The sequence below is a fragment of the Oryctolagus cuniculus genome, chromosome 4 (assembly GCF_051225735.1).
Source record: "Oryctolagus cuniculus isolate XC-2025 breed Fujian yellow rabbit chromosome 4, ASM5122573v1, whole genome shotgun sequence".
NCBI classification, from domain to species: Eukaryota; Metazoa; Chordata; class Mammalia; order Lagomorpha; family Leporidae; genus Oryctolagus; species Oryctolagus cuniculus.
In genome coordinates this window covers 81,359,840-81,375,694 of record NC_142870.1, presented here as the reverse complement: position 1 = coordinate 81,375,694, position 15,855 = coordinate 81,359,840, and the positions used below count along the sequence as shown (strand labels likewise).

Below are 15,855 nucleotides of genomic sequence, written 5' to 3'. Positions count from 1 at the left end.
AAATAAAATGGCAGAAAGAGGACACAGCTGAGGAACCATGCAAAGACCACTCAGGAACGCACAGGAGACAACTCGGCTGGGAACAGTTGTGTGCATCTCCCAGAGCTGGCCCTCGTGACTGCCCAGCGGATGTTGGCACTCAGGCAGAGGAGTGCACAGAGAGCCTCATACTGTCTATGAAGAATGTGTATTTTTTTTAGGGAAGTGTGTATAAGGCAGCTTTAAATGAACTATAGGTTATTTTTTGTTGTTGAGGATGACTGAGAACAATGGGGTGAGCAGAGGACCAGGGGCTTTCAAATCGCAGCTCCGCCTTGTTCTATCTGTGTAGCCTTGTTCAAGTCACTTAACCTTTCTGAGCCTCCATTTTTTTAATCTGGAAAATGAAAAAAAAAAAAAAAAAAGCACAATACCTATCCAAGTTGCTGTGCTGTCAAGTCACTGGAGGTAACAGTTTGTAACATGTAACACTAAACCTTCCTGGTTCAGAGTTTGAAAGTGGCGGAAAGGCAAGATAGAGCAGAGCTGGGCAGACATTGGAAGCTTCCATTGTAAAGCAGATCATATAAGTACATCTGTGACTTTAAGGCAGTGTAGACTGAGCATCCCTAGTCTGAGAACACGAAATGCTCCACAGCCTCAGCCTTTGAGCACCGGTGTGGGGACGTCCACATCTGGAAGTGGGCATTTGGCCTCCAAGTTAAGCTGCCTGCATCTCATAGCAGTGTCTGGGTTCAGTACCTGGCTCAGCTCCTGACTCCAGCTTTCTAACAGTGCACACCCTGGGAGGCATCACCCAGTGATGGCTCAAGCAGTTGGTTTCTGGCCGATCACGTGGGAGGCCTGGTCTGGCTCAGCCCTGACTGTTGTGAGCTTTTGGGAAGTGATACAGCGGATGCAGTCCCTCCCTCCCTCTCTCCCTCCCTCCCTCCCTCTCCCTCCCTCCTCACTGCTTTTCAAATAAAATAACTCCATGCTATTAAAAAAAATTACACACCTGACTGATGGTTTTCAGTGAACACACAGGTGTGCTAAACATTTTATATAAATTACTTTCAGACTGTATGTATTATTTGTATGTGAAACAAATGAATTTCATTTAGGCTTGTGTTCCATCCCCAAGAGATATTGTGTATATGCAAATGCGCCAAAACATGAAAAAAAAAAAGGTGGAATCAAGCACTTTTGGTTCCAAGCACTTCAGACAAGGGTGATCCAACCTGTATTATCCTTAAAGAGATTGAAAAAGAAATGAGAGAATTTGTTTGAATTTAAGTAACCAGCAAGGAATAACTCTTCAGTGAGGTGGAAGTGATAGGAGTTTTGTAAGGAAGAGAATTGTTCCCTGATAATTTATGTTCACTGACAAATGGAGTGCAGGGTGTTAACAACACATGCCCCAGACTTTACCATTGCAATTCAAAAAGCTCAAGTTTAAAAAGTATGATTCTGTTACCAGAAGTCTGAAAGGGATGGAACAGTCTGGAGAATGTCTTAATACTGACATAAATTGCAACGAAAGGCAGAAATATGAAACTAAGGGAATATATTGAGGTGGAAGTGCCCAGTTTCTCACTTCCAAGCTGTTGATCATTCGTGAACAGGTGCCTGGCTGGCCCATGAGGCAAAAGCAAAATTCAGACCATGAGGTAAGGATGCCATAGGCAGTGGACCAGCAGGAGGAAGGGGCACGTGTCTGCCGGTGTTGGGCCTTCTCCCCTTTTGTGCTTGGCCGTCGAAAGGTGCATGTGGATGTGATTGAGGGGAGGGTCCGGGCCCTGTGAGTTACCTCGCAAGGTGCAAAGAGGAACACTGCCGGAAGTGTGACAATCTCTGGGAAGTGGCAGTAGGACCAGAACGGTGGTCATGTGATTTTCCGAAAGCAAGGGGAAACTATCTTGGTAACTCTGCCAGGAGGCCTGGCAGGTCTCTGTCATTAACTCCATGTTACACCTAAGGAAACAGGCTCAGATCTGGACCTGACCTCTCATCTAAACTCTTGGAGGTCCACCATTGGGTCTTCCCTATGTGATAGCTAAGTACATGCGGAATGCTAATCACATTGTTTCCTGTCCAGTAAGGCTGCCACTGTCATTATCCAATAAAATGGATCCTGTTTATCAGGCGTCTGTCTGCATCGTGTGTTTCCTCATGCTCCCCCCAGGTCCTGGTCAGCAACAGACGCCAGGTGGCTGATGGAGAATGACTGTCTTGTCAGAGGGCAAACTCCCTGAGTCAACAAATAGCTTAGATCCTGGAGGAGAAACCTGCTCAACAGGAGCTGGGGCCACCTGACAGCAGGATGGTGGAGGCCCTGCCCTGGGAAGCCAGAGCAAGAGCCAAGTCTCCCTGGGCTTCCGCGGCTCCCAGGCTGTGGGAGGGACTCTTCCGTCTGGTTTCCGCCTCCTGGGTCTTCCCCTTCCAACTCCCTGAAGTGTCTGGCAGCCCTTCAAAGAGCCCTCTCCTGGGCCTGGGGCTCTGGGAAACCGCTTTCCAAAGTCCAGGAAGCAGGAAAATCTTTTTCTGTCTTAGCTCTTCATTTGGGTTAAAGAGGCTACATTTGTGTAGAGAACCTGATATTGGGATGAGAGAGAGAGCTTCAAGTGCTGGCTCCACCTTTCAGAGCCGCAAGAACTTTCCAAGCGTGTGCAGGGTTCCTGTGACGGTGTGCCCTGGGGAAGGGACAGCACAGTGACCAAGCCGAAGAAACGTGTGCGTGCACTGGCAGTAAGTTACCAGTGTGTGCGCATGCGTGTGCAATAAATTACCTGTGTGCGCGTGCGCAGTAAATTACCAGTGTGTGCGCATGCGTGTGCGGTAACTTACCGGTGTGTGTGTGTATATGTGCAGTAAATTACCTGTGCTGCCTCATGATACATGTCACACAACTCAAAGCTGCAACCAGAGTAAGACACCATCGCCAAGAGGATGTACTCCCGTGTTTTGGAGCAGAGGGACAACTGATGGGCTAGGAATCCCATAATTTTCATCCTTGGCTGCACTTTAGAAGCACTCAGGGAACTTAGAGAAACGCTGATGCCCAGGGCCCACCCAGACCTGTTAAGTAAGTGAATTGGAACCTGTGAGTGGGGGTTCCCGAGGTGTTGGTATTTTCAGATGAGGGGTCCACACCAGACTGGCTGACCCGCCCCTGACTGGTTCTCAGGCCGAGGCTGTGAAGCACGTCTTGGTGTGCATACCTTTTGACATCATGACTGCATGTTTTCAGCCCGCGTTCACATTTCTGCGCTGGTTCACTCGGTTCAGGCCCTGCCCCAGAGCTCGGATTTTCTGCCTAATGAGGTCCTCCTTCGTTGTCAGCCGTCACACAGAAGGCAGCTCTGAGCCCCAGGCAGCCAGGGAGGAGGTGCAGGGGCTTCTGCCTGTGGCATCGCTGCAGAGCAGCAGCCTCACAGGGTGGGACTTGAGCTTCGCTTGTGAATGAATACAAAAAAGGGTGAGTTTAATAATAGGTTTTTTTTTTTTTTTTCCATAGCTGGGCTGCAGTCACAGTGCATTCAAACAATGAAATAACTACAAGTGCTTTGAAAGGAAGGTTTCGCTTTGCTTGGATGGACGGTGTATTCGCTGTCTTTCGATGAGTCACAGCGACAGGGAAGATGTATGCTCTCTCTGGGTTCCTGTGGGTCGGGAGTCCCGACAGGGGCCGGCAAGCAGGGCTCGTCGTTCGCCAGCCGCGTCTGGGAGCTCAGCTGGGGCTGGCGCCGTCGGAAGGCGGGTTCTCCTCACAGGTCTGCCGCGGGCGGCGGCTGCTGGCCGGAGCCCACAGGTAGCCTCTCCGTGTGGCCAGGGCTTCCTCGCAACATGGCGGCCGAATCCTCAGGGGAAGTGCGCGGGGGTGAGGCCGCCCTGCGGACCCTTCCTGCCTTTAGGACCCCAGCCTATGAACTCAAGCAATGGCACTGCTTCCCTTGCCCCCCTGGGCTGAGGTGCTTAGGCTCGCGGAGAGGGAGCACAGACCCCGTCTCTTCGTAAGACTCTCCACTTAGGATAAGGGCATGTGGGATGGGATCTCAGCACGGTCGTCTTGGGAAAATGCAGCCACCTCCATATTTTTTCTTAATTTTTTACTTATGCACTCCTCCCCCAGATTTTGAAGTAACATGTACTCACTGTAAGACAAAAATTCAATATTTATACTCCAAAGTGGATTTTGTCTCTGGCTTTCCTCATGACCTCAATCCCATATCATAGAGATAACCACTACTAACAGACCGGGGTGTGTTTTCCTACACAAACCATCTATGTATATAAATATATACTCCTTTTTTCAAAAGTAGCACACTGCATACACCATTATTCTGCAGTTGGCTGTTTCCATTCATTATTATGTGATGAACAGAGTTCCGTGTTTGTATATACAAACATACCTTATTCTTTCTAATGCTGACTTTTATAATAGGACTGACCATAACTTATTTAATCAGTCTTCTGTTGACAGATAGTTAGGTTCTCATTTTTACGAAAAATTACAAAGTAATGGACGTCCTTATGCTAGGTCATGTCGGGTAGTATCTTAAAAATGGAAATGTTTGTTCAAAGGATATGCAGGCTACTATTTTTTAACACAAGAATGTAGGGTTTTTTTTTTTTAAGATGAATGTCATTGTTATAAATCTACAATAAGCAGGATATACTGTTTTCTTTGCAAATGGGCAGGTTTCTATGTCTAACCTTAGCGTGAAGAAAAGAAACAAACACATTTGTTTAGGAGATGCCTGTAAGCTCTGAAGGGAACTTCTCATTTATTTGGAAGATGACAAGTGGCAGGAAGTAGGTGGTCACTAAGAAAGGGGTGGATTTCCGGTTCTAATGTTTTTAATTTAGTCTATTATGGAATTGGATGTGGATTTGTCAGAGTTCACAGTGGTGCTTAGAGGCAGGCTGATGGCAAACAGGAAATTGGGCAAGGCCAAAAAAAGAGAGAAGGGAGTATCATGTGCCACGAACAGTGAATGAGAAAGATGACCGTACTGGCCGCACAGGTGCATGTATGGACAATGACCTTGTCACCTGGTCCACCTGGTCAGCCTTCGTTCACAGAGGGCTAGCCTGTCACTCATCCTGCGGTTCTGTCTCCTTGCGGAGAAGGCTCACTTAAGACATCTTGCCCAGGCGCAAAGTTCTGAACGCTCTACCATATGGGTGAACCTTGAGGACATTCTGCTAAGTGCCATAATGGACACCAATGGGACGAATATTGGGTAGGAAGTATCTGAGATTGGCCAATCCAGAGAGATGGAGCAGGAGAGGGTTCCTGGGCTGGGGATGGGAGGAAGGAGTCCCTGCTCCAGGAGTAGGACCTTGGGTGGTGGTGGTCCTGGCACAACGTGCATGGTGAGTGCGACTGACAGCACTACACAGGGCACTGGCGGCAGTGCAAGTGGCAAATGGCTCGGTCTGTGTGTTCACTCACGGCTTTGCTGCAGCACAAAGAGGTTAGGGCTCGGCTGCTCTGGCTCTGCCCTCCCTCTTGTTTTTAAAAAAACAAGCTCTATTTTTAGAGATTTTCACACAAAGGCCCATGGGCGTGGGAAGCACTCCCAGCTGCCCTCCTGCTTCTCAGAAGCCCACATGGAAGCAGAGGGAGTTATTTAAGGTCTAGGAAATATGCCAGATTGGAAACTGAGATAATTTAATCTCTCTGAATGTTAATTTCTCCCCCACCCCCTGCAGCCCCAGGCCTCCGAAACCTTGTTTCACCCTTGGGAAAGGGGCTGGGGTCTTGTTCAGGGTGGTGAGGGCGCTCCCCCTACGGCGCTGCAGGCCTGTTGCCAGCCCGCTCCGGGCTTGGGCGGCCCCTGGTCGCGCTTGGGGAGCCCTGGCGCGCGGGGTCAGTTTCTGGTCCCCAGGTGTCTCCCTCATCCGCGCCGCGGCTGCGGGACCAGAGTGGGCGCGGCCCGGGCCTTCCTCATCGTCCCCGCGCCGGACACCTTGGCCGAGGGCGTTGAATTACTTAGCAGGGGGAATGGGCTTGCGCACCCTCCCTCGCCCCTCTCCTCGCCCACTCGGGTTGATTTTCGTCCCCTGCTCTAGGACCCGTCATCGCCGGGGCGGCGGCAGGTGTGCGGGCGACTCCCGGGGACAGGAGGGAAAGCCCCGCAGCCCCCTCCTTCCCTCCTAGACCGAAGATCCGGACGTGTTGGCGGGGCTAAGGTGCTCGAGCCGGGGCGGGAACCGCCTGGCCAGCGGGACATCTGGGACCCGGACAGCCACGTGGCGGGGGCGGGGACGGGGCGCGCCCGCGCTCGGCGCTGGGAGTGCGCAGTCCCGGGAACAGGTGAGGGCGAGCGCACGGGGCGAGGGCGGGGGTGGGGTGGAGGAGAGGGAGAGGGTGGTCTCGGGGACAGCCCCTCTCCCCAGTGGGATTCTGGGCCGCTTGCCCCGGCTCAGGGGGATGTTGCCGTCTGGCTGGTCACCGACGCAGGTGGGCTCTGCCGCGCCGCCCACGACCCTGGGACTCGCGCTCCGAGCCCGGTGCTCCCCGGGGTCCCGAGAACTTGGGGTGGGGCTGTGCGTCTTCCGAGGAGTGCCCAACGGACAGGAGACGTGAGAAGTCGGGGCTATGCCCAGGAGTGGCCTGGGAAGTGGGGCGTGCGAAGCGGGCCGCCCTTTTTACGCGTGCCGCCGCTGTGGCCGGACCCCGGGCCAGCGAGTCCCCGCAGTCTCAATGGCTTTACCCTGTGCCCAAGCCTCCCTCGACACATAGGCTGCTATCACAGGTCCAGCTCCTCCTTCCAAAAGGTCATGAGCTCTGCCACAAGGTCTCGGCTCCCCCCCGCCCCCCGCCCCCCGGCCGTGCCGGTGCCCAAGGACGGTCCTGCCCTGGTGATGATGCACAGTCTCTCTCCGCCGTCGGTCTCTGGCGGTGCTCAGAAGGGGTCCTGTCGCCGAGCCCACTGCGAGTCCAGTTCGCGCTCACTCACCGCCTGCCGCAGTTCCCGTGGGGCCACGGTGCCCTTGCGCGGGGGCCTGGGGGAGGAGTGTCAGCTGTGTCCCCACCGCGGAGCCGCTGCTCGGTGGCCCTGAGCCCAGCTCTTCTCTGACCTCGGGGTGGAGAGGAAGAACTGGGGCAGCTGTGGCTTTAGGACTGCAGAGCCTGGGCGCAGGGGGGCTGTGCGTGGGCTCTGTTGGGTACCAAAAAGAGGCTAAGAAGGGGTTTCCAGGTGAGGGGGAACCAAGTTCCGCCTTGCTCCCAGGCCTTGCCTAACAGAGGGGAAGCACGGGCAACAGCGGGAAGCTGGGAGGAGAAGAAAGGAGCCTTCTGACCGCGGATGGTCTTTACCTTCCAGACGGGGTCCCACCTGGAGCCCCAGGACCTCCACTTCCACGAGCATGGCCCAGATGTCGCAGGTGCAGGAACTCTTCCACGAGGCAGCCCAGCAGGTAGGCCAGGAGGGCACAGGGTCTGTGATGGAGCCAGGGTTCACCCCAGCAGAATAGAGGCTCTCCGGTGCACGATTGTAAATGCTCTTATCTCAGAGGTTTATTCTAGATCAATTCAGGAAATGTTATAGCAGTTCTACCAAAGGCATCCAGAAAACCTCTGGCGTTTCTTGAGGTGGGTTCTGAATCCTGGGCCCCACCCTGTGGTGGAGGTCTTCTCTGGACAGAGTGAGCTCTCAGAGAATAGGAATTCTTTGACATTTTGAAGCAAACCAGTGTAAAAGGGAACTTTCTTTCATCTGACTGAATTAGATGGATTTCTGGATTCCTTGAGGTGTGCTGGGTTTTTGCTTTTGTTTTTCTCTTTCTACTCCTTGGTGGTCATTACTTACAGTAAACATGCAGCCTGGATATATGGAATTGAAGTGATCCTCCCCAGAAATAGAAGGATTCCTTAAGAAGTAACAAACAGACGCCAGACTGGCATCTGATCCAGCTCCCTGTTAATGCACCTAGGAGAGCAATCAGAAGGTAGCCCAAGAGCTTGGGCCCTGCACCCACGTGGGAGACCCAGATGAAGTTCCTGGCTCCTGGCTGTTGTGGCCATTTGGGGAGTTAACCTATGGGTGGAAGATCTTTCTCTGTTTCTCTGTGTATCTGTCTCTCTAACTCTGCCTTTCAAATAAATAAATAAATCTTAAAAAAAAAAACAAAACACGTAGGTGTTTATAGGAAGCTACTTGTACCCGGTGCTTTATCACATATGAAGTTTTCACTGCCCTTTGGATTTCTCTCATGCTTTTTTTTTTTAAGTGTTTATTTATTTATTTGAAAGGCAGAGTTACAGAGACAGAGACACAGACAGAGACAGAGAGATCTTCCATCCACTGGTTGACTCCCGAAATGGCCTAAATGGCTGGAGCTGGGCTGATTCGAAGCCAGAAGCCAGAGCTTCCTCTGGGTCTCCCATGTGAGTGGCAGGGGTCCAAGCACTTGGGCCACCTTCTGCTGCTTTCCCAGGAGCACCAGCAGGGAGCTGGATTGGAAGTGTAGCAGCCCAGACTTGAACTGGCACCCTTTGGGATGCCAGTGCCACAGGCTGCAGCCTTACTCCCTATGCCACAGCGCCAGATCCTCTTTCCTGCTTTATGGAGAAGAGGCAGGAGGGTTTCCCAGCAGTGAAACAGGGGGAAGAGGAGAGAGGACCAATTCAAGGCTTCATGCAATAGCAGGAGAACAGGATCCACAAGCATCCCAAACTAAAGGGCAGAGGATATTGTTGAAGATGGGGCTTGGAGGGTGTGGGAGGAGCCAGATGGGCTAGTTACCTTGTTTCTGTGCACTGTACGTGGAAAATGCAGCATGCTGGCAGGTGGAAGTGCTCACAAGAAGTGCCCCCCCACACACACCGCGCCACACATAGGCAGGCCGGGGGCAGTGCTCCTGCACCCTCGGTAGTTAGCTCCTCATACCCAGCTTGAAGCATTCCAGCTGCTTCCAGATGAACACCTGGAAACTCAGAATAGCTCTTCCAATGCATTTCCGAACTGTTGGCCAGAGCTGTTCACTCCTGGCTGAAGAGGCCTGGGGCCATGATTCTGAGGGACTCAGAGAGCTGTCTGGGATCTTGTATCCAGTTTAGCAGGTCTCTCCCATACTCCCCAGCTGTCTCAGTCTTTATCTAAGTGTGCATGCTCTCAACATGTATTTGTGGGCTACTTCTTCACTAGTGGCTATGTATTTAGCATGAGAAGGAAACCCAGATGCAAACTGTGAGACCCCAGGAATTCCCAAAGGAAAAATAATATAAAGGAATCTCAAAAAGTTCATGGAAACTGGAATTGAAAGATAAAAATATAGGCCTGCACCACGGCTCACTAGGCTAACCCTCCGCCTGTGGCGCCGGCACCCTGGGTTCTAGTCCCGGTTGGGGTGCTGGATTCTGTCCCGGTTGCCCCTCTTCCAGGCCAGCTCTCTGCTGTGGCCAGGGAGTGCAGTGGAGGATGGCCCAAGTCCTTGGGCCCTGCACCCGCATGGGAGACCAGGAGAAGCACCTGGCTCCTGGCTTCGGATCGGCGCAGTGTGCCAGCCATAGCAGCCAATTTGGGGGGTGAATCAATGGAAAAAGGAAGACCTTTATCTCTGTCTCTGTCTCTCACTGTCTAACTCTGCCTGTCAAAGAAAAAAAAAAAGAAAGAAAGATAAAAATATAAACTTATGTTCTCAACAACTCCATAAGTTAAAGGCACTTTCGTAAGTGATGCTACCAGCCATGCCTAAAAAAAACAGGAGGTCCTGGGAATTTAGACCACATATTTAGTCTTTTTTTTTTTTTACATTATAAAATGAAGAAAAGTGGGTGCCCTCAAATGATTTTTTTAAGATTAGGAAACAAATAGAGACCACAAGGAGCCAAATCAGGATTGTAGGGTGGATGCCCATGATTTCCCATTGAAAGTCACACATTTGCTCTTAGCAGATACAGGAATGGGCAGGAACATGGTTGCTGTGGAGAAAGACTCTCTGATGAAGCTTTCCTGTGGGTTTTTCTGCTAAGGCTCTGGCTCACTTGCTCAAAACACTCTCATCAGTGTCTTAATAAATAGATGTCATTGTTCTTTCACCCTCCAAAAAGTCAACAAGGAAAATGCCTTGAGCATTCCCCCCCACCCCCACGCCTACCCCCAATAATTTGACCTTTGCTTGTGACTAGGCCTCTTCCACCTCTTGGTAGCCATTGCTTTGATCATGCTTTGTCTTCAGGATCATCCTGGTAGGTTCATGTTTCAGCTCCTGTTACAAATTTTAGGAGAAACACTTCAGGATTTTGATCTCACTTGTTTAAAATTTCCACTGAAAGCTCTGCAGCTAATCTGGGCATAACAGCTTTGACACCCATCAAAGGAAAAATTTGCTCCACTTGAATTTTTCTGTAACAATTGTGTAAGTTGAGCCAGTTGAGATGTCTTTGGTTTTGGCTGTTGTTTCTCCTCTTACTCATTGGTCCTTTTCAGTTAGGGCATGAACAATATTAACCTTTTTGTCGTGTATTGGTGTGAATGATCCGCTGCTGTGTGCTTCATCTTCAGTGTCCATCTGTAATCTGCTGACTTCCTCGGGGCATTGCTCCTGTAACCAGGGGTGGGGAACATCTGGCCCAGGGGCCATATTTGGTCCAGCCTTTTCAAGGCAACTGTAGGTTGGACTTGATGTTCAATAAATCTGTGGCAGGTGAATTTTTAAATTGATCATGTTTATGGCCTGCAAATGATGTTAGAAATATTCAAATGATCCTTGGTAGAAAAAAAGGTCCTCATCCTTGTGATAAACTATAAAGCATTGGTGATCTCACCATTCTTCGCCATAATTTGATGTTTGCTCTTTCTTCAATTCTAGCAGAATTTGTGTTGCCCTAATAGGGGTGCCTTTCAAACTGGTGTCATATCTTAGTGCCCCTAACTAAATCCTGTTCAAACATGTTATAACACACTAGGACAAGTTCATTGTGGTGCAAAAATTTTGAAATCCATGGATAGGTTTCTTTTATATATATATATATAGATTTATTTATTTATTTGTAAGGCAGAGTGACACAGAGAGAGAAGGAGAGGCAGAGAGAGAGAGGTCTTCTATCCACTGGTTCACTCGCCAATTGGCCACAACAGCTGGAGCTGTGCCAATCCGAAGCCAGGAGCCAGGAGCTTCTTCTGGGTCTCCCACGTGGGACATCTACTGCTTTCCCAGGCCATAGCAGAGAACTGGATCAGAAGTGGAGTAGCCGGGCCTTGAACTGGCACCCAAATGGGATGCTGGCTTTGCAGGTGGCCATTCACTATACCACAGTCCCGGCCCTGGATAGGTTTTTATCATATATATTCTCCACGAACTGTTTGACAACCCCTTGTAAGACATTCTGTGAACTGAGAAGAATCTGCTGAGGCTTAGCTCTGCCCCCGCCCCCTGTGCAAAACCTTCACGTGCCCCCCATGTTCACTGCCCAGTGTTCAAGCCCCTCGGGCCAGGCCTTGCACAGTCTGGCCCAGCCTGAATTGTGAGTCTGGTTTCCCATCTGCTCCTGCTCATGCCCCACTCTCTGGCCAAGCCCCTCCACCTGCTGTGCTCGACTTTCTCCTGCTCTGGCCTCTGCGCATACTTCTCACTCACTGATTTTTCACCGGAACTCTCCCAGTACCCAAGGCAGCACCGGGCCTTTTAATGGACAATAAATATTGGCTGAGTAACCAAATGAACAATGAGCAGATAAGCCCAATGTGAGTTAAGTTGTCTTCTGTGCCCTAGAAAGAGTGTATTTTTAAAATAAAAAGGCCTCTGTGTCACATCCTTTCTCAATATCTGAATACTGAGGGACTGGACAAAGCCCAAGCAATGGCCTTTGGGGTTCACTCTTTGGACACATTTGAAATCCATTGCTTTTTCTTTTCTTTTTAAAGATTTATTTATTTTTTTTATTTGAAAGAGTGACAGATGGAGAGAGAGATCTTCCATCTGCTGATTCACTCCCCAAATGGCTACAACAGCCAGCCTGGGCCAGGTTGTAGGCAGGAGCATGCAGCTCCATCCGGGTCTCCCACATGAGTGGCAGGGGCCCAATTACTTGGGCCATCTTCCACTGCTTTCCCAGGTGCATTAGTAGGGAGCTGGATTGGAAGTGGAGCAGCTGGAACTCGAGCCCATATGGGATGCCAGCCTCGGTGTTGCAGGTGGTGGCTTACCTCACCACTCTGCAACTATTTCTTGACTGAATTATCCGTGCCTCCTAACTTTTTCCCCCACATTGCTGTTTTTTCTCCCAGTGCTTTTAAAATAGAAAATGTTGTTCTGTGCACTGAACTCCCCTGCTCAAAGCTCTTCTGTGGCATCTCCCTGACTTCAGATTCCAGCTCAAAGTCCATATCTTGGCCCTGAGAACTCTGATCTGAGCTACCTCCCCTGCTCCCCGCACTGCTGCCCTTAGCATGTGGCATCGAAACAAGTTGTTTTGTTCCCCTCTCCTTTAAGGCTGTGAACCCTTGATGTCCGGGTGCGTGTCTTATTCAATTTTGAATCGCCACTGTCTGGCACAGCACTTGGTATACAGAACGTGGTCAATCACAGCTGGTGGTATTAAAACCAACTCACGGGGCTGGGGTTTAGGGGAGCTGCCATTTGCATTAGCTCTTTAAGAATTGATGGGAGTGGAGCACACAGTGCTCTTGGGCAGCACGTGCAGGTGGGAAGGTAAGAGCTAGTCATTGCTATCAAGGAGTGGTGGGCATGGGCACTTCATCCACGCTTTCCCTCCCTTGATCTTCATAGCGTTGTGAGGTAGATACAATTTTAGAGTTTTTTTTTTTTTAAGATGTATTTATTTGAAAAGCAGAGTTACAGGAGGCAGAGGCAGAGAGAGAAAGAGAGAGAGAGATCTTCCATCCACCAGTTCACTTCCCAGATGGCCACAATGGGCAGAGTGCGCTGATCTGAAGCCAGGAGCCAGGAGCTTGTTCTGGGTCTCCCGCGTGGACGCAGGGGCCCAAGCACTTGGGCCATCTTCTCTGCCATTCCCAGGCCATAGCAGAGAGCTGGATCGGAAGAGGAGCAGCCAGGACTCGAACCAGCGCCCATAAGGGATGCCAGCACTATAGGTGGTGGCTTTACCTGCTACACCACAGCGCCAGCTCCTAGTTTTTATCTATTTATTTGAAAGATAGGGAGAGAAGGAGAGAGAGAGAGACAGACAGAAATCTCCCATCCACAAGTCAACTTCCTAAATGCCCACAACAAACAGGGCTGGACCAGTCTGAAGCCAGGAGCCAGAACTCAATGCAGGTCTCCCAAGTGGGTGGCAGGGACCCAAGTCCTTGAGCCATCACCTGCTGCCTCCCAGGGTGCACATTAGCAGGAAGCTGGCATCAGAAGCAGAGCTGGGACTGGGACCCAGGTACTCTGATTTGGGAAGTGGGTGTCTCAGGTGGTGGATTAACCACTGTGCCAAATGCCTACCCTGGTCTGACCATGTAGGTTTGATAGAGGAAGGACCAGAGCACTGTGAGGCATGTGTGTTGGGTGCCAAGGCCCAAGCTTTACCACTTGCTGCTGTTTGCCTGCTGCTCCAGTGGCATAAGCAAAGCCACCCAGATGGTGGTCAGGGTGGGGGGGCCTCTGTGAAGGGACAGAGAATGGCGGGGTAGAGGGTGGCTGATGCATTTGAAGCTGATCTCTGGGAGTGGCTGCCCTCAAAGAGTTTCCTTTGAGCCTTTTTCTCTCCCTTTAGCCTTGGGGGTTGGGACTTCTGTAGGAACTTTGTAGCCTGCAGAACTCGAGATGAAGCCAGCAGTGCCTGGTGGGAAGACAGGCTGTTGTCACAGCAAACCCTTCAGTCCTGACCTGTTCTTCACTATGACTTAAAAACAGCTCACAGGCTGGCGCCTCGGCTCACTAGGCTAATCCTCCACCTGCGGCACTGGCACCCCGGGTTCTAGTCCCGGTTGGGGCGCTGGATTCTGTCCTGGTTGCTCCTCTTCTAGTCCGGCTTTCTGCTGTGGCCCGGGAGTGCAGTGGAGGATGGCCCAGGTGCTTGGGCCCTGCACCCGCATGGGAGACCAGGAGAAGCACCTGGCTCCTGGATTCGGATTGGCACAGTGCGCTGGCTGTAGCAGCCATTTTGGGGGTGAACCAATAGAAGGAAGACCTTTCTTTCTGTCTCTTTTTGTCTATCTCTGCCTTTCAAAAAAGAAAAAAAAAAAGGGATGAAAAAAAAAAACAGCTCACAGGACATCTAGCCAAAGTGAAGAAGCTTGTGAGTTATGTGAGAAGTGGCCAAATGCATTCTTCATTTGATTCTAAACATTTTAGGACCAGAAGGGGTAGCACATGCTCTCTCTTTCTCTGTCTCCTGTGTGGGTTGGTCAGTAACAAGTGGACTTACTGAGGGTGAATGGTGTGGTGGTACCTGGGTTAATGTGCAACCTGGGTTCAAATGCTGGCTCTAACACTTGTGATCTTGGGGGAGTTACCCTCAGTAAACTTCCATTTCCTCACCCATGAGGCGGCTACCATCATTAAACCTACCCTAGAGAATTGTAAAGACTCAAAGAGGAAACTCATATAAATGTTAGTGTGGTACTGGTTTCATTGTAAGCACTTGGTGAGTTTGGCCAATAATCAGATCTAGGAGGGGAGCAGGTGTCTGGGGCCTGGGTTAGTGGAGCAGTGCTTGGAAGGATCACTTAGCAGATAAACCTGTGACTCAGCAAAGCCAAGTCAGGCAGAAGCCCCAAGGCAGAGTCTCAGCCGGAGCACTCCCAGCAGCCAACACCCGGAGGTGGCAGTGCAGGAGGTGGGGCTTGCAGGTGTCTGAGTGAGCGTCAGAGTGAGGCCCGCTCTGCACCTGCCCCTCCCCTCCCTGTCCAGTGGCCCAGCCCTGCATGCCTATCTGCTCTTTCTCTCCCCTGCCCTCTCCTCCCTGGCTTGCTCCCTTTCTTATACTCCTCCTCAGTGGCTTACCCAAGTCTGGATCTCTGGTTAAGTTTGGGAGCAATGGTGTGAGGGAGCTGAGCATTGGCAAGGGAGGCAGATAGAACCAAAGGCATCGAGACAGATGAGGGGTCCTCAGAGGCCCTCTGGCCCATCCGCTTGACAGGAAACAAGCCAAGAGATGTAGAATGACTTGCATGACACAGGCAGTGAGTGCCGGAGCTAGGCTGGGACCCAGGCTCCTGCCCTCGGGTGCAGCTCTGGGGTCACCTTAACACACGCAAGCCTTCAGTGGTAACCTCATGCTGGGTGTTGGTGCCAGACTGTATTGCTCAAGCTTTGCTCTTGTTGTCTGAGTCTCATTAGGCACTGTACAATTTAGGGCCGACTTGTGTTTTCCCTATGCATTTTCCAAGACTGTTTTAACATCTTTAAAAAGCCAATATGCAAAGTGAGCCTTGGCTGCCAAACACTAGGCAATAGCACACTGCTTAATTAGGATGTGAAGAAATGAATGTAACTGAGGAGAAAGGAAAAGGGAAACCTAATACGAGATGGTCTTGCTGTCTTGTACAGCTGACCTCAGGGCTCAGATGTTTGGGTGGAAGGACAGAGCTCACATGTGGGGTTCCTGGACCCCTAGCCCCTCACCTTCCCAGGTTTTGTAGTGCATGGAGCTTGTACAGTTCAGGGGACTCTCTTTAGTAAAAAGGCTGTGCATGGCCAACACCAAGTTAGGTATCATTTCTGGAGGGGATTCAATGCAAGGGAAGGCTCTGGTGATGCAAACGTTAGCTTCAGCAGGAAGCCCCCGCTGGCAAATGGATGGCACTGACTTTTGGAAGCAGCAGAGAGAAGAGGCTTAGGTCCTGGAGCCTGTGGGAGGGAACAGGCAACAGCCATTGTTCTGGGGTTGAGGGCTTTCCCAGGCATTTCGTGTGGAAACCGACACCAATTCCTTCTCCTTCTCTCTCC

At 51.0% G+C, this 15,855-nt stretch overlaps 1 protein-coding gene across 8 annotated transcripts in view; it reads left to right on the top strand.

Annotated features, from left to right (window-relative positions):
• Positions 1 to 4,527: 4,527 nt before the first annotated feature.
• The window catches only part of SLC12A8 (solute carrier family 12 member 8), a 184,643-nt gene continuing 173,315 nt past the window's right edge, over positions 4,528 to 15,855 (top strand). For 2 of the 8 annotated variants that reach the window (XM_089331864.1, XM_089331863.1), the window contains exon 1: positions 7,314 to 7,407. Coding sequence is in view for 4 of the 8 variants with exons in the window: in XM_089331862.1 (XP_089187988.1) it covers positions 7,357 to 7,407 (51 nt within the window). In the remaining 4 variants the exon portion in view is untranslated. The other 6 variants (XM_089331862.1, XM_089331857.1, XR_016233146.1 and 3 more) reach the window with 6 other exon arrangements.